Consider the following 27,791-nt stretch of genomic DNA (forward strand, 5'->3'; position numbering starts at 1 on the left):
AAAGCTACAATCATTTTAACAAATTTTTTATTTTGTTGATTACTTTATTATTTAATCATATAAATAAATTGTTAGCAATACTTATATAAATGCTTTATATTATTTTAATAAACAATATTATTACGAATTAAAAAAACAAGCGCTAATAATAATCGTACATGGTACACTATACAGACATGTAATACATGATATACGCGGTGTGTATAGGATTTAATGCTGCAAATATTCTTATATACATGGAAGCAGGAATACCTTAACACATAAATTTAGACATGGAAAATATATATATATGCTCTAATAAATGCATAAATTCATATATTGAGGTAAACATTTCTGTTTTTATACGTACTAACATATGCAGAGCTTGCTAAATACTACTTAAATATTTCAGTCATTTTAATATTTTAAATATTAATTATTATTATTATAATTGTAATTTTATAATATTCCATATTTGAAATGTATAAATGTTATAATATTTTTTGAATAAAATAAATAAAGATATCTTGAAATTTTTAATTTATATTTTAAGTTAGAATAATAATTATTATAAAAATTTTATAATCTTAATTTTAGTTTATTTTCTCCGTAATTCTTTCCGCCTACTATATAACCAATGAGCTGCTAGGAAAAGATGAAACAATATAAATTTTAAATTTTCCGATATAAATATACATATTAGAAATATCACATCATTGTTTTAAATATAAATTTTACTTTAATTGAAATGTATGAAAGCACTTATGTAAAAGGTAAAAAGTTTAAAAGGTTGAATTTTGTTGCCCCGAGGGATTAAATATATCTTCTCAGATGTGATCCATTTACGTACATTCTTGTACGTACTGTACGTGGCTGTTCTACTGATAAGAACCTTGAGGCACGACAAAATGGTAGATATTTGCCTAAAGAAAATTCAGGAAAGAAATAAGAATAAAGTTCTTTCCATAACTTTAACATGCAAAACATGCAAAAAACTTTAAGATAATGTAAAATCGTATTGATCGTGTTGAGTAAATTTTTAGACGATTCAATGCTCTTTAATAAATATATTCTTTACAAACGCGCAAACTTTACCGCATTTTATGATCCCGACAATTTTGCTTCGCTCGCTATTTACTTGTAAAAATGAAGTGATAGATACTGGCTTATACTAAAGCGACTCTGTATAGCGATAATCCTCCGAAGATCAGTTGGAGATCAGTCGACTGTAATCTGTCTTATTGTTCACTTTTTTGTTGCAAAATCGTAGAATTGAATCTTTTCATGAATTACGAATAAACGACGGTAACTGATTTGCGAATTAAAATTTTTTTTCAAATCTCTTGCCGACGATTCGTGATCTATCAAATCTGTTCAACTATCGATGGATTTTATATTCGTGAAATATTTTCGTGGAATAACTTGGAAAGTATTCCGAGGGTACGTCAAAGAATATATTAATAGCTGGAATTTTCGTTTCCTCGCTGCCATTTTGCGCCTTATTAAATAGCGCTGATATTCACATCATGACTCTGATTCATACAATGTAGTGAAAAATATTGCAAGTATGCACTACTTAAAATGTAGTCAAAAGATGAGAAATAAATTGTTTCATTTGCATTGATGTTTCAATATTGAACGTAATTTTGCAAATCTTGTCTAGGAACTTTAGACATATTCTTATTTCAATATTTGCCCACTTATTACAAAAGTTTCTTGAACTGTGACATACTTGCAGTTACAGAAAATTGATATATATAAGATGATATAAGAAATGATTCATTATATTAATTTTAATATTTCCACATGTAAAATTTTGTGTATTTGCAAAAATTTTTTTTGTGTAATTGCAAAATTCTAATTTTTTTGTTTATTTGCTAAGTTTCGCAAATATGAACTTTAAGCGTTTTTAAATTTTTAATCTTTTTTCAATGTTGCTATCTTTTTTTATTCGAGATCACAAATTATTGTACAATGTCAAAAAAGAAAAGTAATGTATTAAAATACAAATGCGACAGATATTTGTCAAAAATTGTTATCATTGAAAATATTTAATAAACACGATTAAAGTAATTAAAAAATATTAATGCGGTAATTTAAAATATCATGCTATTGTATGCCTGCGTTCTGATATTAACCGCCAGTACTCAAAACGTTTATGTCATATAGATTTTCAGTACTGACAGTGAATATCGGAATGTAGTCTGTGTGTGCATTCAGTACTTCTATTTAAATTTTTTCCTTTCGCAAAATCTGATTCGCCGCGCAATTTGATCTTTTTTTCTTCGATCGATAGCTCCCGTTTCTGCACGGTTAGACTTGTGTGGACGAACGACGATTCTAAAGATTCGAATTCACTATAGTTGCTTCCAGTATGTGGTACTAGAATTGGGTTGGCTTCCTAACAGCGGTGCCCAACCGTGGCTAAATCATGGCGGACAAAGCGCGAGATTACTTTCGCCGATGGCAAATGACTGGGTGCTTGGCACTAGACCTCTTCCATCAGTGAATAGACTCTTTTACGGTTACATACACGAAGGTGTATACTTGGTCTCTTAATTGGCTGTACCGTAATGCGCGTTCCATTTCTCAAAGCAATTCTTTCAAAATACGGCTAATTGTATGATATGGCTGTGAGTAAATATTTTCAAACTTTAATGTTCCAATGCTGTAATATTCTGTATCAAATACGAATGCATCGTGAGGCTCAATTCAATATACGGAGAATCTTATGTAAACCAGTAAAATTAATACAGATGATGCATACATAATTTTTTTATATTCACATAATTTTTACTTATTGATATTTAAAAAAAAAAAAAAATTTTTCTCCAATTTATTATATGTATGCTCTTTAAATACTTATTAATATGTACATAATAAGGGATGGTAATAGTATTTTTTAAATATTGTACGCATCCTTTTTTTATATTCGTATTAATATCATGTCATAAATAAATAAATATAAATATTGTTCTATTATGATGATTATAGTTTGACTTTTTCTTTTTTAAGAGTTAATTTAACATTTGTAAAACAGTTTGCAAAGTGCGATATATTAAACAAAGTTTAAAATGGCTCATTTATTGCACGTAAAGTGGTCAGAAATATATCATAATGTCTACTCAGGGAAGTAAGTACTAGAGAGCAATTATTAATGTGTATGAGTATTATCATACGTTATTATAATATGTATCTCTCTGTAAACTTTATACATGTTGCAAAATTTCTATAAAATATCAGCTGTTACATATAATCTATTATTTCCACTATAAATCATTCTTTATAATTATGTAATTTTTAATAAAAATGCAGTGAAAAATGCTGGAAATTTTCGGGAATATTAAAAATAAGAAATATAAATTGCGAATATTTATGTATATGTATATCAAAAAAGAATGGACGATAGCACATGTTAATTAACTGATTGCATTATAAATTCAAAAGCAATCTAAAGCGATTAGAGTATTTTCCGGATATACGTCCAATTCCCTAAAATAAGCTTTGTTATCGCGCGTTCCGTCACCGCCGTGTTGTAATCGTCAAAAGTGTGTCGCATTTCTCTCTTGCACGTCGAAGATCGCGTGCGATCAACCGAGAACGAAGATACATAGAGGGTGTCCGCGAATGCGAGTGCGTGGGTGGATGGATTTTGGCACAGCGGGAGTGTGTCGGTACAGTTAGAAGATCGGGAGACTGGCTGCATTCTCTCGCCCTCTCTCTCTCTCTCTCTCTCTCTCTCTTTCGTTCTCTCCCTTCTCCCACCCTTCATCTCTGTCTCGTATTCTCTTTCTCTCTTACTCAGCGCGACTACTGTCGGGAGCACCCAGGCGGGCAGTCAGTGCGTCGTCAGCCTCCGCGTCGTCGCGACGCTCCTCTCTCTATTTCTCTTTCTCTCTCTTTCTCGTTCCTCTCAGCTCTTTCGGTGGCATTCGTAGCATCGCGATGCGTTCTTCCGTCGATTATTCCATCGAAAGAGAGACATCATTAATTTCCCTACGATAAATACAAACCATACGAACTTGATCATTGAAAACGACCGGCGGGTATATAACAAATAATAATAAAACAAGTTTTTATCGCCATTATTCGAAAGTGTTTCCTTCAATCTACACACCACGAGAAAAGGTATTGATAATCATAATGTCAATTTTAAAGGATAGAAAAATCTTTTATATTTTGTACTTTAATAAATTTTTTTTATCGTAGAAAAGTTTTTGTCAAAAATACATGAAAAGTTTTTAATGGTGTATAATAAATATCGGGATACTTGAAAATTTGAAATAATAATTTTTTATTTGCGATTAAATTGTTTTAAAAAATTATTATTATGCACGAGATTTTTGGAAAAGTTTTGTAGGAAAATTATAGTTTTGAGAAAATACACTGTAAATTATAATATTCACAGAAGATTGGAAGAACTATCTACTCATAAAAAATTTCTCTCTTCTTTCTTATTTTTCGTTGCATATTTTATATTGAAGGAAATGCAATTCGCAATTTATTACACCGGCAGAAAAAAAACTCTTTGTCTTAAACAAAAAGAGAAAGAGGAGAATGCGAGATTGAATGATGGTAGTACATGTATTTCCTACAGAGGAGTTATTAGAGGCGAAGGGGCGCCTTTTTTGTGTCAGAAGAGTGAAAAGGGAAACCAAATCGTGAAGTTTTACTAGACGTGATCCATCTTGGTGTTCCGATGAAGTGATCTATCGATTCTTGTCGTGGAACATATCAGTCCCTCAAGATTCTTCGCCTCTAAAAGTCACGCACGAGCGTTTTTTTTCATCCTTTGCCTTCCGAAGCGTGGCGCACTCACTCAAGCCTTATCGACATTCGTGGATTTACTACTGCCGAAGTACGTATCTAATTGCAACCATTGAAGCTGAATCCCTTTATTTTGCACACTTTTCGGAATAGGACAACAGAATAAAAGAGAGTGAAACATTTTTCTATTAGCTTTACAAAAAAAAGTAACGTCGTTTTTATTTTACCATAAAAAAATGCATTTTGTGTCCCATGATATATCGTAAAAAGAGAAAATAAATTGATTTTTGTGCCTCCTACGTATAGCCATGTATTTGTAAATATATCTAACAATCGTGTGTGCAAAAGTATCAAAAAATAAAAAAAATAAAATTGATATGTTTACAGTAAAATGCAGATGCGTTTACAGCTTATTAAGATCGAAAATTCCGGAATATAATTTCTATTAAAATTTGATATTTCTAAAACTTAATAATATCTGGTTGATATTGTTTTTAAAGCATTTATCATCATATTTTTTTATTTAATTGTAATTGTAATAGAGCGTCTTAAAATGTAATTAAAATAACAAATAACGAGCGCCGTATACATCGTTTGTAATGCATAATTTTAAGAAGAAATTACAGAAGCCAGAAATTTCTGTTTATATTCTTCTACGAGACAAGTTAATGGAGTAATTTTATATTAATATGTATTATGCTAATGGAGAAATTGTATGACTAATATATCCAAAATATTAATATAATATTAAGTTCATTGTCACTAATAAAACCTTTCTAATGATATTTAAATCAATCAGTATTTTCAATGGTTACAATAATAAGTTATATAAACTAACATTGATTTTATGCTATTTGGAAATTTCATCTATATTAGCCAATATTATTCCACTTAAAAGATATACACATGGTTTGGAAGATTGATACAACTACAGCTTGGCAGTCGAGCAATGCATTCGTATCACATTCATAATTACAAAATATGTGATTTGATTGAATAGCTACTTCATTAACCAAAACTTTCAAAACTTTAACAATAAGTTAAAATGCAGGAAATTTTTTGCTTGTTACCTTTAATGATGCATGCTTTTCATTTGATAATTGTTTAATCCCAATTATTTTTGGCAATAATTTAACAAATTAATAACTACTGTAATAACTTATATTTATCACTGTTTCATGCATAAATACTAATTACAAACGTGTAGATAAAACTTTGTACATAAAATTTTAATATAGTCTTTTCAAGACATTTTGCAGCGATTTTGATTGAAAAAAGTGAAGCAGAATTTCTGTATCAATGCGATATCGTTAGGTTGGAGTTTGCTGATCCTAAAAAGAAAATTTTACATTTATGTCGGCATTGCTAATCGAATTAGCACGGTGCGAATCTAATGACATGAGCAAATCCTTAATTGCCTTTACGACACAAAAATAAAGAAATATTTTTTTTTTAATATTTCTAACAGTGACGCGAATTATTGTCAGTATCAATAATACATATATTTTTGTATCAAATCAATTGAATTGGATAAAAAGGTCAATTCTTATGAAAAAGAATTCCCATTCTTGCTTAGTGACAAATTCAATATATGGAAATAATTGCATCCATCGAAAGCTGCACACTTCAATTTGTACTTGTAAATGCCTCACCTTAATGGTTTTTCAGCGGCATCGCTGCTGATGGCTGGTCGTTTTAAATTGATCGCAAACCCCGCGCGTGATATCCATTTTAGTGAGTCATGATGGAATTTATTACATTTTTCCAAGATCATCGATTACGATGGAGAAGTGGCTTGTCGGCAATATTAAGTATAATTTGAATGCGGAACGAAAAGAGTGGCATGAAAAAAAAATCGCTTTCTTCATTGTTTCCTTGCCAAATATATTCTGTCTTATTTTCTCTCATAGAAGCAGCGTCGTACATATGGTGACCATTTGCAAATCTTTCTATTATCACATTGCAAATGATACTTACATACGATAAATCTACTCGCATTCTCCGTTCTTCCGGGCGTTTTAATTAATGATTTTACTGTAAATGCTGGGATACATGAAATGGCTTCGCCTCTCGTCATTTCTCGGCAAAACTTGAAATGAGTCTCATTTCTCGGGATGCGAAATGTGTTTGAGTGAAACATTTCTCACTTCGTGTCTATTTCTTGAGGGAACTGCCAAGAATCTGTCTCATTGAGATTCGATAGCACATCCCTCTCCTGCTTTTGTGATATATTAGATAGAATTACAAAGAGATTCTGCATGGAAGAGACAAATTCATAAAATGACATTAACGAGAATATTATCTCAATGATGCTTTCAAAATTTCAATACAAATATATCTAACTTATATATATTTAATCAAAACATTTATCTTGTTTAATATTAGAATTATAATGTACATATATCAATAACGATTAAAATATTACAATTAAAAAATATATTTTAATTGACTAGCATGCTGAAATAATCAAACTATTAAAAAAACATTGAACAAATAATTAAAAAAATATTTTTTATTGAATTTTTAATTTACTTTAAATATAGAATAATTCTCTGAATTTTATGTAACAAGATTGTAAAAAAATATGAAAAATGATAATATTATATAGGACTTACAAAAGAGATATATAATTGTTTGCTGGTGATGCGTATGGCTTTTCCGGAATTTTCGAGTAGATATTCCACCGATAATTTTTATGACTGAACTGGCGACCAGCGCTTAAATAAAATTATTGCAATTTTTTCGGAATCATCGTGTGTGGTTGGCGATATATGACAATATAAATTGACTATGGCTTTTAATTGTGATACGCCTATTGGCGAACACTGAATGTAAATATTCAAGCTAACGACATTGTTATGTAAAACAAGGACCGCATTAATCCATTTGTTTGTCTTAAATTCTTGCTTTTGGGTATTTTCTCGCTTATCCTGCATTACAATATATGAATAGATATGAAAATGCTCCTAACACCAAGATTATACGTAATATTTCTATTGTTATCTAAAAAGATATTTATGGCTGAAAAAAATTGTTTTATTTTGCTTGTAAAATTATTTTTAAAATATTACAATATTTACATAAACAACAAGACTTTTTTACTTTTATTATAATTTTGATTTTACAAATTTAATTTTTCTTTGTACAAGAACAAGATTTTGCGATTTGCTTTATTTATATATATTATATACAAGATTATATATATATATATATATATATATATATATATATATATATTGTTCGGAAAGTCTGTTAGCGACAAGATGACTGACGTTGGAATTAAACTTTAGCTAGATATAGTTTGCAATATATCTTGCGGCACTATAACTGTAACCACGTCTTAATTTGATATCGACATTTAGACCATTTTAGGTTTCATTTGAAATTTACTATCTTGAATAATTACTTTGTAACATTAATTATTATATAAAATTGTTGCATTCAAAAGCTGCATTAATCATTCTATATATTAGTTTTTACACGATACTTATCGCTTAAATATTAAATTGATAAAAATAAAAGACAAAACTTCACTTTGCAAGCCCTCATTAATTGACTTGCTGAAAAAAAATCATCAAATTCCATATTCAATCAAACTGTAATCGTGAATTCGGCAGTTGCGTGGAAAAGAGCAAATTGCTTAATTATCGAGTACTTTGATGTTATATACGCTAGAAGGAGCGTAACTAACATAACGTAGAAAATTATGTGGTCTGCAGACATTCGTGCGATATAACTAGATAATCCGAGCTCATACACTAGAATTTCCGCTTTACATTCGACGATGCGTTCGAAACTATATAGAATTATTATTTTGTTTTTCCTGAGGAAGAAAGATTAGAATTATATTTTTAATATAGAATTATGTCTTGTAATGGTAATGCTTGTGAAAAATAATATTTTTTTTTATTATGAGTTAATAAAATTAATTAGTATTTATTTAAATACCTTATTAATTCAATAACTAAATTAAATAAAAACTGTATATAAATAATGACATTTTTATAATATAAATATAAATAGACAATATAATATAATATCTCGGGAAATGTCTAAATAAATATAATGCAAAAATATGCTTGACGGATATCCATCAAGATTACTTCAATATTTAAGAGTTTGAATAAACGACTTATTATTTCAGTGAACACTAATGAATCATAATTTGATTTCTATTGTGAATATAAAGCATTTTCTAAACTCAGAATTATTATAGACGATTATCATAGAATTTGTAATAAAAATCGTACTTTACATTCTATTTCACCACCACACCATCACTATTTAATTTTTTTTTTTTTTTTTGCAATTGAAACCTTACACGATCTTTTCCAATGAATACAAATATAAAATTGTTGTTACAACGCTACAATTTTATTTCCAATTTCCTCGTGTATGCAAACAGGATATATCCGGTGTAAATTCACTTCCGCGATAAGTTTTGCATAGTTTTGCACAAGAATATTCGTACATTTCATATTCATTGTATTCGCAGAACATTTCCTCTAAAAAAAAAATTGTATTGGGAAATGGAGAATATATCTTACGCAATAATACGCAATATCCATTTCTTCTGCAAGTTAGTATTTACGTTAATAATATCGATGATTCGTTTTAACCCATTGCTATTAACAATGATCTGAGAAATAACAAAAAAAAAACAGAGACTACATTTGGTAAAAAGAGATTGTCTATACTTTATCAGGCTCAGGATTATTCCCTTCTCTATTGTCCCCTTCGTATCCGACTAACGTTTTCTTCTTAGTCCATTTCGCGTTTTAGTATGCATGGCCGTTATCGCTACGAGAATTCTACACTTCGAGATTCCATGCTAACTAAGATAAGTGTATAAGCTAAGTGAAATTTCTTATTACAATTTCAAAATTATGTATAATAATAATTGATAACCAAAGTATTTAACAGTTTTGTTCAAATAATATAAAGCTAATGATTATTTCATCCGCTTTTTTTTAAGTTTCTATTTTTCTTTTATTTGTAACTAATAAATTTTTTTACAAATAATTATATGAATTATATTCAGAATAAGTATATTTTTAGATTAATTTTAAAGCAGTAAAACAAAAACAGTAGATGAATAAAAATGATTAATTTTTTGCTTCTTTAGGATTTATACATTTATTTGCGGTTTTCATTATTGATTAATAAGTATTTTGGCTCTAGCCAAAAGTTTAATTTAAATTATACATTAATTTTTTATTTATACAATATTACTTATGTATACATTATTCCTTCTATGCTCTATGATGATTAATCTTGTATCTATAATCTATATATTATTGATTATACTAGGATTTATTACGACATTGGATTGCTATTAAATGATATATCCATATTTCGCTCATCTCACGAAATTGCGATGGCCGCATGGTTTTTCATCATATCGGAAAATCATTACGCTATTCGATGACAGATGTTAGCAATTCGTGTATTATAGAATTGATCTGCCTTATTCGGATAAAATACTGAATGCTATCAACTCTTGTATATAATGTACAAGAATTATAGATATTCTGTTATATATAAGCTATTATATACACTTTACACGATATGTGTAATATAATACTAGATGCAAATGCTGTATCATTATTGCGCAGTAAAACATCGCTTACAATTAGGCAAGAAAAATTTCTGCTTGCAAATTTTTTTATTTTTATATCTGTGTTTTCATATTGTTGGTTTTTTGATTGCACTTGAATAAAAAGATACATAAGCACAAATAACAAATCTTTTTATAAAACTAAAAGGTAAAAAAGAATTGGCCTTGAGTGTGTTGAATCTTCGTGATACGTAGACGCCATATAGCGGAAAATTTAAAAAACATTTCAGAGTTTTACGAACTTTCTCTTTGTATCATAACGATATAAAATGTTAGAAATATCATGCCGATAGAAGAAAAATTTCTCCGATTTTTTTTTTCTCTTTGACAAAAACGATTCAGTTAAAAAAATTGTGTATCTAGCTTTATCAATATTTTAAAAATGATGTTATCGTGCAGATTTACAGTCTGCATTTTTCAATATAAAACTTTGCTAGATTGGAATCGAAGCGTAACTGTAAACCATTACATATCGCGTTTCGCTTTGCATGTGTCATATTACTCAAGTTGAAATTCAAATCTATTTTACACCTTGAATCGCACGTTGTTCTGCACAGACAATTAACAACTTACATAGACCATATTATATAAAATTTATATTTAAGGAAAGTTGCACACGCTTGAATCTCACCGGATCAACAGGTACAAGACTACTGCTATTTAGTCTGTAAGAAGAATTTAGTGCCGCCTCGCGCATATGCACGTGTAAGAAAAAAACGATAAGATTTTCAAAGTATAATGTTAGTAAAATATGTTTGTTAACATCTGGTTACAAACTCGCTTAAATTAAATAATTTATTATTTATCAAGGAAAACAAATTTTTTTAAATGTATTTAAAGTATTTATACAAGAAATTATATACACACATGAACACATTAAAAGAATTAAAGAAATGACTGTATTAAGAGAAAGTAAATATTGATATTTACATTATCACCGATCATGTCATTCAGTATACAAAAAATTAAAATCAAAATTTATTTAGAAAATTATCGACTGCATACTTTAATAATCACAAAACTGTAAATAGTGGAACGGAACAAGCGGGAAAATTATTTTGCTTCAAGTAAAATCCTATCCTTCATACAGAATGCGTGCTCATCGCCTTTCGTACTCTCACTTGCAGACTTTTTCAAGCGACCCCTACGAAAGTTTTAACATGCTCGACAACTTCGTTTCCGGCCGGAAAAAAACTTTCCTACGCATTAATTTCTACCGGGCTTATTTATATCCTTGGTTCTTCCTGCGTTACGAGGGTACAACGGAAGTCACGATGGAGAGAAACGCAGCGAATGGCGCGAGTGAAGAAGAAAAAACATAGAATTCTTTTATTCCCTTTTCGAATTCTTAACGAAAAGATGGGAAGAGAGAGAACAGAGAATAACGGCATCGCGACAAATTACATGGCGTAATCGCAATAATATCCGTTTTCGATTAAAGATATGCTTTTGTCTTGCCGTGACAAAAAGTCATAACAGTAATAGCTTTTTCAATAATAAATGGTTTCATTAATAAATCTGCTAAGTAGGTCGCGTAATTTCGGAGTTAATGGAATTAATGAGATAGAATTTATGGCGATTCCATGTTTAAAAATTCCCAAATGTAAATAATATTTTATTATTCTTTTTGCAAGATTCTCTTTGAAATTTTTGATTGCGCATATCTCTTTATTCCTTTGCCAAATATAATTTGAAGGCGAGTATCGTGGAATGATTTTTTTTATATTGTAAAAAAATTTTTGTATTATGAAATACATAAATTTATATGAAATACATATAGTTCAATAAAGGCTATTTCAAAAAGATAATAAAATTTATACATTTTATACAAACAGCAGTAATTAAACAGTTTTGCAAATTATGCAATAATGTAGAAATAATCAAACATTAATGTCTATCGTTTATAGCTTAGAAAACAATTACGCTCGTTGCTTAAAATGCAATTTTAACGTACGCTGAAACATGCGCCGAAAGCAAATCTATTTGGAATTGCGTTTTGCGTTCATTTGGAAATGGAAATAATGTCGTGGTCACTACATGCCGCTGCGATAGGTGATGCATGGTGCAATAGTTTACATAAATTTGAATCGTATATTTTCGAGCCGTAGATTCTGAATAAGATTTAGAAGTTCCTGTCATTTTTGTCGGCTTATTTGCGTTCTGAATAAAGTGCTGAAATATTGTAAATTTTAATCAATGTTAGATGTTTATCGTTACACATGGCATTGTTACATGAGCGATGCATATACGTTAGTATATTGAACATTTGCAACGTCTTTCTTTGTAAAAAAGACCTGACAAACTTTTTATTTGTCAATAGTAAATACCCTGAACAAATAGTAAGCATTAAAAGAGAAACAATTTAATTAACGCTACGATAATTGACTGACTGCATAGAAAATAAGATATGGCTTCGTTAAAACAAATGCGTTCTATAATGGCGTTCTTTGTATCACTACAAATTTATGCAACACATAAATGTAATTATTGTACAAATGAATTTATTATATGATTCAATCACGCAATACATACCAGACTGAATGATGAAATGATTGCAATAATATGCGCGATATATTTGCGTTAACTGAATACCACTAGATTCAATATCATGCATTGATCCCTTGGTGCAAACAAGGAAACATATTTCCTCTATTGATTCTCGCGTTATTATTATATCTGGATATAACATCAATATATATATTGATTATATCATGTTTTTTTTTCTATCATTTAGGAAAAAATAAAATAAATGTTATTAATTGAAATAAAACATAGCAACAATTAAGATACAAAGATTTAAAGCAGAGAATACATTCAGAAATTTGATGCCTCATAACACATTATGACTGGGATGTCAGCTCACGATTCATTCCGCTGACGTCTGTTTCATCCAAATAGCTAAAGTTGCTTGCACGAACGTATACGACAATGCGTGAACACGAGCGTGGAGAACAGTCCCATTATTTATCGGCGGAACTTCGCCCGAATACGACACCTTTGGGAAAGTCCGATCGAATCGCGTGTGCCCCATCTCTTCCTTTGAGTTTCTATTTTCCTGGCAGGATAAAAGTTGTCCGCCACAACCGTAAATTTTACACCAATGATACGACAACTTAAAATATGTTCTAATAATCTTACTGAATTGTCACATGCATCGTAAATTATTCACTTTTTATACGGCTTGCTTGTTATAGTATAAAAATATCAAATATAAATAGTATATTTTTCAAGAGAATGTAGTTCAGATAGAGACATCTCTGCCGTCACATCGTGTTTGTTATATCCGAACTTGACTTGAGTGTAGTTACGCGACTAAAATATTCCATCATTTTTTACGACTTGTACTTACGCCATAAAGATACATTGTAGAAAAGTTAGATCATTGTGCGTTTTATCGATATCATGGAAGTACGTCAGTACAACAGGAAAGCTCGAGCAAAGCTTTATACTTTTTACGAGCGACGCTTCGCTTACAGCTTCGCACCCGCGCAAACCGTCGCTTTCATTCTTTTACGTCCTTTACGATATTGCACGCACCCTCTCGTCAGCATCAGACTTTGGTCGTTACCATAGCCGCCGCTCGTCAATCCCTTCGTCGCGTATATTTCGTTTTCGTTCCGATCGTAACTGCAAGATTATATACCTACAAATTTTAGAAACAACAGCCGTTGAATACAGAAAAGAGACAGTTTCTGATAGAAATTGGTTATCCGCAAACGCGACTTATATTCGTGCGCGAGGGTTATAAAATGGAATGTTGATTTTATGCCTCGTAGGTGTTTATGGGGTGCTAAACCCTAAGAGGGATGAATCGTTTTCTATTTGAAGTTGGCCCCCAGAGCAAAACACCATTAAGTCAATCCAGTTAGCGTGCTTTCGTAACACGTATCAGGTGTGTCTGAAAGTTATGAGATACAAAGTGCTATGATATAAGTTATACTGTAGCATAGTATTATTTAGTATTATTTTTGCAATAATTCGCAATCTCAAGAAAATAAGTATGCAAAATTATATAAAATTTTATTTCAAAGCTTTTAATGGTTTTACTAAATATTTATTTGACCTGACAAAATAAAAAATCTTTAACTTCTTTCTACACAATAAACAACAAATTTTTAAGTTAATTTTTTAAAGTTATAGTTTTATAAATAATATAATGTTAAATTTATTACTTATATTATTTAAGTATTTTACTTGTCGCTGTGAATGAAAAATAAATTTTATTCAGATAGATTTTTTTATATTTTCTTAAATAAAACTGCAAATATTCTCTATTAATCCATATTATTGAGAAATGATAAAATAATAGCAAATGATGGTTTTATTAACACAATCAGTTCGGTTCTGCGTAGTGATGTATAAGAAAGAGAATTATTCATGCTTGGTTAAACTTCCGGCGGCTGACCCGAGTCATGCTTGTATTACTGCCGCTGTCGGAATATTATGACGTACTAAAAACTATTACCTTGCTTTTTTTCTTCGTTTTGTCTATTTACCTGTGCAACTTTGTTGACGCAATATCGTAATACAAGCTTATTAGATAAAGATAAAAATAAATAATAAAGAAAACAATACGAAATTGCGATAAAAATACTAAGATAAGTAATTGCATAGTTCTGCATAATTATATTTAAAGTATGCAATAAAAACAATCTTTGATTAGAATGCTTTATTCATATTTAAGTAGTCATCTAGATTTTTTATTAAAGATGAAAGAAGTCACAAAATGAAAAAAAATTAATCATGAATTGTGTGTTATTTGTACTTTTCAATCAGGATACTACTTTTATCTCGTATATGTTTGATTAATGTTTATGGCATTTGTACACAGGTTGATTCTTCGAATCGCCAAGATCAATTTACGCAATCCATTTTTCAATCGTTATAAATTTCTGTTGTCATGTTCTTGTTTTTGTATGTTGGCGAATTCACGTCGCGATTGACACGCATTCTCAATCATTTACTCTGTTTTTGCTGGCATTTTGAAATCGATTATATACCCTGTATATGTATTTCATATGCATATAATTGGCACTCTCCAGTTACCTCAGGCTAAATTGATGCTGATATTTGATACATGTAATTCCTATTTCTTTTTATAATTTTGTTTGCAACATGAATCGAAAACTGCATTAATAAGACAAGAAATACAACGCCGTCAAATATACTAGATAATACTTATTGACTGGCACACACATGAAAAACACATACATTTTATATATATATATATATATATATATATATATATATATATATATATACTAGTATATGTAAAACATATTTTTCTTAAATAATATATATTATATATAATGAAAATTATATAAAAACACTTTTATATAATTACTTTGGCGTGTTGAATTATCCATGTAATTGAACAAAACGCTCAACTTGTAATCTAGTTTAATTTATTAAGTATTCGAGTTCGATATCATAGCGCCTCGCCTGTACCATTCATCCTTGATTTATGTTCGATTCCAGGAACCCAGATACGTTTTACGGAGATAAATACGCGAGAATATAGCACACCAACGTGTTCGTCCGACATGACCTGCAAAAACTAACTCGAGTGTAATCCGCGCAGTATACACGATACAAATAATGCAAAATATTCATAGCTCCCTCTGAGCTCTCGTCGAAACATGAACGGGACAGTAATAAAATCTATGTTCCCACCAAAAAGATGCTCAACTATGGTAACCATCATTTATCGTTAACACTTCGTTAACGTGCGGCCCAATCCGTTTAGGCGCTTTTAAGCCATCAAGCGATGCATTTGCAGAACCGGCAAACGCCGGTGCACTCAAGAAAAGCAGATTGGATGTTCGTAAAATTTATGATGCTGACTCAACGTAAACGACATAAACGTTTTCCAGCGGGCTCGCTATCTCGCGATTCTACGCGGTCTCGGTTGCTCTTTCACCTTTTCACGGATGTGACGGTTCGCATCTCGTTCGCGGAAGCATCTGTGTTTCTCGAATTCAGGATATCCTGAACGCTCGCGGACTGAATAAACTTTTTTTTTTCTTCCCCCGCATATCGACAATATTAGCGCATGTCCCACTTAAATGAATATCGAACTGTATCCCTTTATTAGGAACTCCCCTTTTCATTTATAATTCACAATACTCTTTTTTTTTTTTAATATTGTAGGTCGTAATCATCAATATGTCGCAAATATCGACGTGTACCTTTCAATGATATTTTGCCAACTTGAATAAAAAGCGTGACGCAAAAACCTGTCGTAAACGCGATATGTTCGCATACGATATATATATATATATATATAAGTAATTTGCATGCGAAGCAATAGAATTCCATGGTACGTCCGCACTTTTCATAGAAAATGCGTTGGAAGAATGGAATGAGTTTGCTGAGTTAGGTCCCCGTATTGAAAGATGTTCCCAAAGCAGACGGCATGCTGCAAAATATCTCGCTATATTCTCCCTGTATTCTCCACGTAATACGATATATCCGCTTGAACTACTGAGAGAAATAGAAAATTCATCCGCTTGAAATTTGCCTGCTCTTATCTTTACATACCAGAATAAGGGTTCGTCAAATACTTCTGTTTCGTTCATCTTATTACATCTCGTAAAGTACTACACTTCGACAAAGAAGAAATTTTCTAGCCTCCTTTCCGTTTTTTTCTCGAGCGTCTTTGGGATCTAAAAGTGTGCATAAAAATGGAAATGACAAACGATCTGGACCATTTTAATTTCAGCTAACTTTTTTCAATCAATTGAAACTTTTCCCGATGCACATTGGCGACTCAAAATATTTTTTGATACCACTATTGCGTAGACGAATCGTGAATACGTGCTTTATGAAAGGATACGTTTATTCTCACTCGGTCTGAGAACTTCGCTCGTTTATCTGTCCGCTCGGCTCATTACTCAGTACGCCCGTAAATCTAGCGATTACGAATTGTCGACCGGCTTATATCATCACATGGCGCAGATTCTAAAAAATTTCGTTAGAATCGCCAGTTTACTGACAAAATTGCCCAATGCTTGTTTAATATAAGGAATATACGTACAATGTTATTTTAACAACGCACATTGTGATCATATAAGTGAAAAAGATATTTATAATGCAAACTATTCTATCCACATGTAAATTATTTGTTTTAATTGCATACGCAAGGTATTCTACAAAATCATAGACAATATTTTAGAAATAGATTTTTAGAAAGTTATTGTATTTTTCTACATAAATTTAATATATAATTTGATATAAAAAAATTCAATAAAAAATCAATAAGGCATCTTATCAATTAAAAATCGTCAAATGCATTATTCAACTAATCTGTGTGGTTAATAAAGAAGATATAAAAATTTAAAAAATAAAATTTTTTTTTCAGAAAGAGAACCACTAATAAATTATGTCAGATTATATTCATTCATCTGTATGCTCGCCTCGAATAATGGTTCTTCCCGGCAGCATGTCGAAAAATGTTTCCCGCGTTTGCGTACGTTTTAATTTAACTAGACTCAGTCAAGAGCGAACGCATACCGAAAAATTTCGACGGCGCATTCGCAGTTGGAAACAGTCTGCAATTGTATATATTATTCGTGAAAGCACAGAAACGTCAGCGTCGATTCCACGCATACGGTTTTCTGGACGCGCTGTTTAACCGCATAGCGGTAGCTGAAATTTTTCTTCCGCCACTGGTCCCTTCCGGAATAGAAGGAAGACAATTGGAAGACTGCCCTTTTTTCCCTTTCTCTCTGGCAATAAATGTTATTCTTGATCGTATGCTAGTAAAATCTATTCTTCCGACTATATAATTCTTATATGTAATTTGTACAATAATAAATTTTGATGATTGCGATTGTGCCAATATTTAATGTTACGTGATATGATACGAACGATTTAGAAAATAAGAAAAAACATAACTTATATAATGTTTTAAATTTAAATGTCAATGTAAAATAATTTATTTAATTTTTTCTTCAAATGTGTTTATTAGATAATTTTTAATAAAGACATAACTTTATTATTTGAATGATTTATTTGATTTTATAAGCAACTGATTTTTACTTCTTACATAACAACATGAAAAATTAACTCTATCCATTTTGTGGCATAATTCGAATTTTTACTTGAAGATATTTAATACAGGATAATGAAAAATAAATAATACCTTATGTATTTTTTATTATAAAATTTCTAATTTGTTTAAAGAATTTATTATACAAAATTGATATTGCGAAAGAATCTGTATTTTTTTCTGTCGAAAATAATTAATAACTATATTTTTATGTCAAAATAAAAAACCTATAAATATAAATACTAAATCTGTTATATGTTTAATTTGTTTGATTCGCTACCTGTGATACACCATTGCACAATAAAATGTATTTATCGCATGACAAAATATACGTATCAAAATATTATTCCTGTGGAAAAATCCATTTTAATGGCATTACGTTTTCAGTACACACTCTAGACAAATTTTCATTTCGCACTGAAATGCAACTATCGGGATAAATCCAATTGATGAATTATAAATAAATCATATGATCATGAAAGAAACATTTGAAACAGATCAATTACACGCTCTCATGATAACTCTCTTATGTTTTAACATCTGCAATGGATTTGATGGAGATAAATATATTTTGCGGTAGAAATGTTTAGACATGTGATAAAGATTTATACACACAGAGATTATTATAGTTGTATAAAAGAATTCTCTCTCGCGAGAGTTTACGCTAAAATGTTCCGGATCAATCGAACAATAGCTGCAGCTAGAATTATGAAAATATGCAACGGTACATGTGAAAGAGGGAGCGTAAACTATGCAATGCGCTAGTTAAAATAATGGGCTGACACAAGCACAAAGTTGAATTAATTGTGTTAGTAAGTCCCGATTTTTTCACATTAAATTATGACAAATATTTTTATTTGTACAATAATAACAGTACAGTAATAAACATTACCAGCACAATAAATATTTCATTTACGAGAGTATAGTATTTTGTCCATATAATAAAAATGCAGAGATGTTTTGCTCGTACATTATAGTGCTTCCTCTCGAATATTTTTCAAACGTTTCCAACAATACGCCATATCTAACGCAAATATTTCTCGTAGTTATATAATCCGATCCTATCATCGTCCTCGAATTCTGAAATCGTGTTGATCGTTTTCGTGAACATCATGCAGTTCGTATTTCGTTCTCCGTGTCTTCGAAGTTAATCGCAATTGTTTGTCAATTGTGTCGACATTGTATGCGTACTCAAAAATCTCTTTAAAACTTGTAGTTATAGTAACAATTGATAATCTAGCATGTTTTATTAAAATAAACTTTTACTAAAAAGTTAGAAAATTATTTAAATAGATATATTCTGTTAAAATAAGTTTTACAAATGCTATAAAAAATTTTGCACAATTATAATTCCAATTTCGATAAAAATAATGTGATACTCCAACCTCAAGAGAATATAATTCTTTCTTACACGAAGCTTTTATATAATTGAAAAGATTAATGCCTTACAATGTAATATTAGAAAAAAAATTAATTGTGCAATCTAAGTATATAATTTTCTGAATTAGAATTTAATCAAAATTATTATATAGGATTTCTCGGCATTACAGTTTGGTTTATCATCTCTGATACGATGCGGCACGGCATTTAAACTCGCTCGCGTCCCTACGAGACGACGCGCTAGTCCTTACGAACGTAAACACGTCAACAAGGAAGTCCGGATATGGTCGCGGGGCGAAACGAATGGAGATAACAAATGGTTATTTCGCACGGAACTAACGACTCTTCTTTTTGTCGCGCGGCCGCTCCTAACCGAGGATCGGCAAAAAGAAGGAGGGTGAAGCATTTTACGAAGCTGGATTCGGCGACACCACTTTTATGGATATCTCTTTTGCAGTGAGATTTTTTTTTTCCAGATTACTTCTTTTATGAAGAGAGATGTATGGGGTCAGCAAGTGCCTTACCGGCCGACAGTGACGAATTAACCGCGTGTTGTGCACAACACGTTTTTCCTTTAAAAGAAAAATTTTGCTATTAGACGAACATTTCTATTGTATCTTTACAGATGGTCACGAGATATATCTCTCACTTGAAAATGTTAGCGCATGATATTTGTCGATACGCTAGCAAAGCGTGAAAATTGATAGTTGCCGATACAATAATATTCGCGTATGATGTGCACATTTTCACGAATCTTGTTTTTTGTCTAAAAAGAGAGATGTATGTGAAACGATTTTAATTACATACGATATAAACTATCGCAATATACGGCTATCAAATGGCTGTTTGATGTATTCTGGCATCGGCTTCAGTCGCGAAATGCCATCGTGCAAAAATACGTATCGTGACGCAAATAATAGAGATGTCTTGCATCTCTATAGCAGTTGTGGGAGAAAGGTAGGATTGTACGGAAAAGATATCATCTTTCATCAGATAATTGGTACGTGCACAGAATGCTTGCGCGAATATACGAAGATTCTTTTACGATAATTAAAGCCGAGCATAATTATAAAGTCGTTTAAGATTGCAAATTAAAAGATTTGGAAATAAAACTGTAAGTGTATAAAAATTTTTTTATTTTTTTGTTAATTTCAAAATGATGACTTAGTCATGACTTCGCTGTAGTAAAACTTTAATTTAATATTAATTAGATACTTAACATATTGTTGAAAATAATTCTTAAAATATTAATCAAATTTAATTAAAATTCTATAAAAAACAAATATATTTAAATTTAGGAAAAAGCATTTTTTTTATATTTAACGAATTTGTTCAGAAAGTTCTTGAAAAGAGAGATGTCATTAAATGTGTCCATTAATTTTCTAAAATAAAGGCTTCAATATAAATTAATATAAATGTCTCATTAAGCAGAGAAGAGATGATATAATATTATGATTTATTTAATACGTCCGTGTACAATTGTATGTTTTGTCATATAAATATGCACGTAATATGTACGTTGAATGAAATAGAATTATTTCAATGAAATGTTTATCATAATTTAATAAAAAAGAGAAGAATCGTTAAAAAGCGGATAAGTTATTAATCAGCAATTAATTCCCAACATAGTTATAAATTAATAATATGATAAAAAGAATGGACGTTACGGAATACTAACGTAAAAGTATGGTCGCGAACGCGATATAATATATTCCGATTCAGTAGTTTCCCAAAAAAATGAGCGAAAGTATATATTCTTTAGAAATCCATAGACAATAATATATCCCCGGCTGTAGAAAAGCTACCACGAGAGATAGTAAAAAAAGACTTACTGCACGGTTCCGTCTTCCACCATTAGAGCTAACGACCATCGTAAGTCGTTACGAACGCCGATCGAACTATGGTAGAATGCACTTCGCGGAGCATATCCCATGTATAGCCAAACATTATTATGATTATATGGATTCAATACATGATGGACGCATTCAAGATGACATTCTGCGGATCGATAAAAGGGGAACGAGCGAGAAAAAATCTTAGCTTGGCCATTTAAATGCATCCGAAGTCGTTGAGACTAAATTATCGATACGCAATGGGTTTTATTAGGAATGGATGGTGGATTCTGACATAGTAAAGCCATTCCTGACTTAATCTTCTCACTCTCTTTCTGCATCTTACTTGTGTCGTGTTCTCGGCATTATACCTTGCTACTTGCATCGGCCAAGTGACTGCGAGAGCGAGCGTGTCTGAGTCGACAAAGTTCTTAGAGTGGAATGTCCGCGCTGTCATGCTACTGCTGCTGCTGTTCTCGCGATACGGATCGGTACAAACTTACGCGACTTATCAGTGTACGCTGCAGTTATCTGTTCCGTGTCGCTCAACTATAATGAACTTGAGTCCCGAACTCTCCAAGGAAAACGTCAAGTTACATTCCTTTTGAGATTTCTTCTCATAGCGTCAGCTGCACATGTTACATCTATATTGTGTTATCTCGTATAGGTGTAAACTTATTGCTCCTGTTGGAATTCTATACGATTGATTGCAATTCTTTTTCTGCCGTGTTTCAATAATAATATAAGAAAACAAAATATCAAAGAAAATTAAATTTTTTTTCTGGTAATGTCGATTATAATTCAGTTAGCATATTTAATTCGAATTTAAAAACATTAATATAGTAAATGTATTGAGGAATGTAAAAATAAAAATTTTTAAATCTGATGAAAGTCCAAAGCGATTAAAAAGTGGAACATAAAATTGAGCAGATTGTATTTGTTTTTGTTACAAAAATTTGTTGACAACATTAAAAAATTCATAAGTTTATACAGTGAGATGCGAATAACAGTAGAAGATTATGCCTGTGTTAGTACGTAAAGCGGAAAGCTGATATCGTTAGGAAGCTAGAACATTTTACTTTATCACTGGTGCTTAAATATTCTGTGGACTTCACGTAAGACCAATATTGTTTTCGCAAATTATATACTGTATATAATCCCACACGGAAAGAAAGAAGAACTTTTCAAAGCTTGAATGTATCTTAGAAAAGGAATGTATTACGCGCACTAAAAAACAATGAAACATTTGAGTTCATTCTGTAATAGTTTTATCTTTTCCTTTCGCGAACAGTTTATCGCATAAAGAACGCGTAATATCCGCGCTTGCCACGTTTATTGCGTTTATGGTTTCCATTATTGCGGAATAATAATAAAACGAAAAAAAGGTCGAGATCAGAAACAGATTGAAAAATAATGGCTCGTAACGAATAAAGTGAAAGACAAGTATGTATCAGATATTTCCATATCATTAATTAATCGATTTAATGACTTGTACATATTTATATGTGAACGGAAAATTTTCCACGATTTAAGCATTATCCTTGCTTACTCCGTGCATTTCTGAAATTCGCGATTATTGTGAGCTATATTGCAGATGATGCAGCACGATTCATTAAAATTTGCCGCATCATTGCGCACAAGTCTGTCAATTTAGCCAGATCGCAATCAACATATTGCAATATTGCATATATTATCGACATAAATTATTGTTACAAACGAAAAATATAAATATTATATATATTATATATATGTATGAACATTTAAACTAATGACATTGAGAAAATTAATAAATTATATAAAGCAGCTTTCTCTGCCCGGCATGTTATTTTAATAAAGTAACGATGTTTACTCGTGTAATTGCAAGAAACGAAACTGCTCACCTTTATTCGCCGATAGCTAACACGTGTGGGTAAAGTATATGACGTATCGATTGCGCGAAATCTACTTGTGGAAAATGCAAAAGCGTATGTTGTATCGGTTTATATACCTAAATGCCTATGTATGGGATACGAAACTGTTTCCATTCTATTCGCCTTTCTATTCAAGCGTGAGAATGAGACTAGCTGGTAAGTCAACATTATTTATCGATTGGACATCAAGTAAATGAAATTGAAGGCTTTAGTGCAACAACTACGCGAGCACATTTTTCTCAGTAAACGAATCAGTTGCCACATGTTTTGAATAAACAGTCTATTGTGTAAATACAAAAAAATATACATACTAACATATATATATATATATATATATATATATACATATATATATATATATATAACAAGTTGATAGCGCAGTAAAAGGAGTAGAGTAGATGAGTTTTGTGATAATCAGCGTAATTAAAAACATTTAAAACAACTGGTTTTTGTAATGATTGAGATACATTGCACAGAGATAAAGAAACATGAATTTCGCATATTTGTTTTATTTATTATTTTACTGAACTAAAGAAATATATGTGATCTTTTGAAATTTGATATTTTTGTAAAGCGCTTTATCAAACAAGCTATTATACAGAAGAGATTGTTGGCAGTGCACGTTATAAAAGCACACACGCCAGCCGCATTTTTATCTCGATAAATGCAAATCGAATAACGGGAGCAAAGCCTAAAGCGACAGTGCGAATAATAGCTATGAATACGTTCGTGAATAGAAAGGGCTATAACGGCAGAATGGTGTCTGTCGAATTATTACTGAAAAGAACGACGAGAATCCCCGCGAAGAAGCGAATGAAAGAAAGAAATATCCGAGTCGAGGATGAGTTCGAGAGACGTTTGTTTTTTAATTATATCAAATTTAATATTGCCAAAGACGCTTTCGTTGATTATCTCGTCGTTTTTTTTTTTCAACCCTCGCTATCGATTGCAGCATTTTGATAGTTTATCGGATTTTTCCATAATTTATATACCATTCAACATCGTCGATGTCATTTGTTAAGAAGTGTACTCATGAATAGATAATGAGCGCCAAAATGCATTGCCCTCTCAATTCAGAATGCAGAGAACAATAATATCGCGGGCTGTTGGCGAATTTGACTGCATTTTTTGGACTTTTTATTTTGAAAAGTGTTTTTATCAATAAAATGCTTACAGCCATATATTTGGAGAATAAATGTATTGTATAAACATATAACAGTTATTAAATATTTACATTATTGCAATATTTTTATTGCATATTATTAAAATATATATATTTTACAAATATTATATATTTAAAATTTGTATCGTAAAATACAAAAGTATTGACAAATAACAAATAAAATTTTTGTATAAATTAATGTAAATTGACTTATTCCCATAGAAAGAAAGAAAAAAACGGAATAATATTTTTTAAAATATATTATATTTTGCTTTTATAAAAAAATGTGTGTATTTTTATATAAAAGAGTTATTTTTACAAATAATATTATCCGTAATATATTCCTTCTTTACTTTTATTAGTTTTTGTATTTTAACTCTCGAATCTGAATTCTCAACATAATTATTTTTATATCTCGTGCTTTTAAAAAGTGTTATTACTGACCTGTAACTTATATCGATACGATATCATGAGATTAAGCAAATTATGTAGTTATTAATATATCGCTGATTGAAATGTTGCAAACAAGCTTCCGAACAATTAGCGCAATAGTAAATATTATAAACGATATAGTAAATGATTGATTTATTAAATCGCAACACACTGTTAAGCAAATAAAATCAAATCCGTTTAACAATTTAGGTTTTTAAACCATCTCGCTAAACCGCTTAATGCCACATTAATTTTGAATTATTTGCTCGCGGATTCGCAAGGGGCCAATACATTAATTATTATCTGAAAATCAGACGGATGATGTTAACTGGTACGGTGCTCTCTTTCAACTCGCGGTGAGCAGCAAAGCCTGATCCCTAGCTTGCTGAGATTCAATTAATTTTTCCATTTTCGCCACTTCGTACGCGTTACAAACAGATCCTTTTGAATTTTAATCAGACGCGAATGATCTGTATATCAGAGGAGAAAACGGACTTCCTACATCCAGCGGCCGTAAAGGGTTTATAATTACTTATTCACAATTTGCGAGGAGTTAAGCTTATTATACGGAAGAGCGTGATCCATATAAATTCGCAGACATCTATTCGGCGTGATATGTAACGCATCATCGATTTGTCGGCGGGAAAACGGAATTGACGCTTGCGATCGATCAACGTCGGATTCGCGGACGAACGACTCCGTTCGTTTACGCGATACAAATAAAATTTCCGGAAACGTGGCAGGATGCGCTCGTACGCTTGATTGTTGGAGATATTGCGGGTAAGAGTAAATAAAACGTTGCAAACTCGGAAACGTACGAGTTTGAAACATAGTCTGTGATTCCATAGAAAGCTCTCTACCGTATTGGATCACTGATGGGCACACAAAAGGAGTGATTAAAGGAGGATCGAACTTAGAGATTAATTATTGTTTAATGTAGACATAGAATAAAGTCGAACTTCCTTTTTTAGCTTTCGCTTACATTTTACATACGATATACCAGTAATTTACAAATTTATTACAAAATCTTTCTCTATACGTATCATTATACTGTTTATTCTAGTCCTCCTAGTTCTGAGTTAAAATGCGAAAGTATTGTTTTCTCTGCATATATGTATGCGTCACTCCCGAAAACTTCTTCCATAGCTGAGATTTACTTACTGAGAAATTTACCAGTTAGAGTACGCCTAAAATAAAGTTTCGTCTTATCTTATCATAAATTTTACTTGATATATAGACGGCAAAACAACCGCGACAGCTTGCAAACTGTCAAGTAGAACTTTTCTCCGGTTTGACTTTGTAACTTGCGCGTAGAGGAAGCGTAAATTCAGCCGGCGGCAAATTGAATTTTATAGTATTTTTATCCAGGACCGTCTCTTTTCTCTCTTTACAGAGCTTTTCGACTCGTCCGCACCTCTATATACGCAAGCTGCGATGCATCGCGCGGTAAGGGTGCATTACCAAAGGTCGAAGTCACGCATCGTTTTTCAGATGCGCATGAACGACTCGTGAGTCACGATTGGTCTTTCGAGTGCGTCATCAGACGCGCTCAAACGCTCGCAATCGTGCAGATCCTCGACGCTCTCGACGATGAAGAAGCAGTGCTTAAAAAAACTGGTTGGCCATCAGCGAGACAGGTTCTCAAAAACTCGCGATCGACAGGGATGAAAGGTTCGTTGCAATATTTGATCGTCGACGTCGGTCTCATCCCCCTTTTCTTTCCTTAAAACTCGTCAACCGTTGAATTTTATTGAGAGAAGAAATATTCGTCCTTAAAATAAGTTTGAGTTTTCTTTTTTCAATTATTTTAAGTAAAAAAACAAAATTGATAGTTTTAATATATATATATATACATAACAATTTAAAAAGAAAACTTTCTGTATATTACAATATAATTAAGTAAATATAATTAATTATAATATAATTAATTATAACTATAAATTAATATAATTAATTATAATTTTATGATAATCTGCAAAAATAATCAAATAAATATAACATTGTATTGAAAATTTATACATATGCGTCTACAATAATTAAACAAATATTAAATGTTTTTATGGGTAAATCTATAAAATGATAAATATCATAAAATTTTTTATTTGAAAGGTCATTCAGAAACCTTCAAAGTACGTGTGCCTCGAGCGAGACACGGGTGTCTCGTCTGGAGATTCAGCACCGTAGACACGAGGGGAAATAAGCGGTTAACCGATGACAATGGAACACAAACAGACAATCTTGCTGGCACCATCACTGAGCAACAGCAGCTGTTGGAGAGGCGGCACGTCCGAAGCTGCTTGGACAGGTCCAGGTCCTGGAGAACTGATACGAGCTACACTAATATTACTGCTAAGTCTTGGCATTCTGTGCGCCAATCTTCTGGTGATATGCGTTATCAATAACAGACGGTATAGCAAGTATATACATGCTCAGGTAAGTGGATTGTATTAGCACAGATTTACACGTAACTTTTTAATAATGAATGGATTAAACCCAATCCTTTTAACAAGATTTGTTGAATATGATTTAAAAGAAAATTTTAGAAATATTAATTCCAAAATATAATCTCTCAGAATCTTGTTAGAAAATATATTAGTAAAAGCAGCACAAATTTTTCTGAAAATTTTATTTTAAGAATCAATAACATTAAAGAGTATTCAAT

At 31.1% G+C, this 27,791-nt stretch overlaps 1 protein-coding gene across 4 annotated transcripts in view; it reads left to right on the plus strand.

Moving 5' to 3' along the window:
- Positions 1–3,837: 3,837 nt before the first annotated feature.
- Positions 3,838–27,791, plus strand: part of LOC126850309 (trace amine-associated receptor 9) — a 57,768-nt gene continuing 33,814 nt past the window's right edge. For 2 of the 4 annotated variants that reach the window (XM_050593172.1, XM_050593175.1), the window contains exons 1-4: positions 3,838–4,107; positions 4,577–4,837; positions 26,523–26,800; positions 27,239–27,562. In XM_050593172.1, the coding sequence (XP_050449129.1) occupies positions 27,341–27,562 (222 nt within the window). In that variant the 5' untranslated portion in view covers positions 3,838–4,107; positions 4,577–4,837; positions 26,523–26,800; positions 27,239–27,340. Of the gene's footprint in view, positions 4,108–4,558; positions 4,838–26,522; positions 26,801–27,238; positions 27,563–27,791 lie in introns of all 4 variants that reach the window. The other 2 variants (XM_050593173.1, XM_050593174.1) reach the window with 2 other exon arrangements.

Source organism: Cataglyphis hispanica, chromosome 6 (genome assembly GCF_021464435.1).
Source record: "Cataglyphis hispanica isolate Lineage 1 chromosome 6, ULB_Chis1_1.0, whole genome shotgun sequence".
Taxonomy (NCBI): Eukaryota; Metazoa; Arthropoda; class Insecta; order Hymenoptera; family Formicidae; genus Cataglyphis; species Cataglyphis hispanica.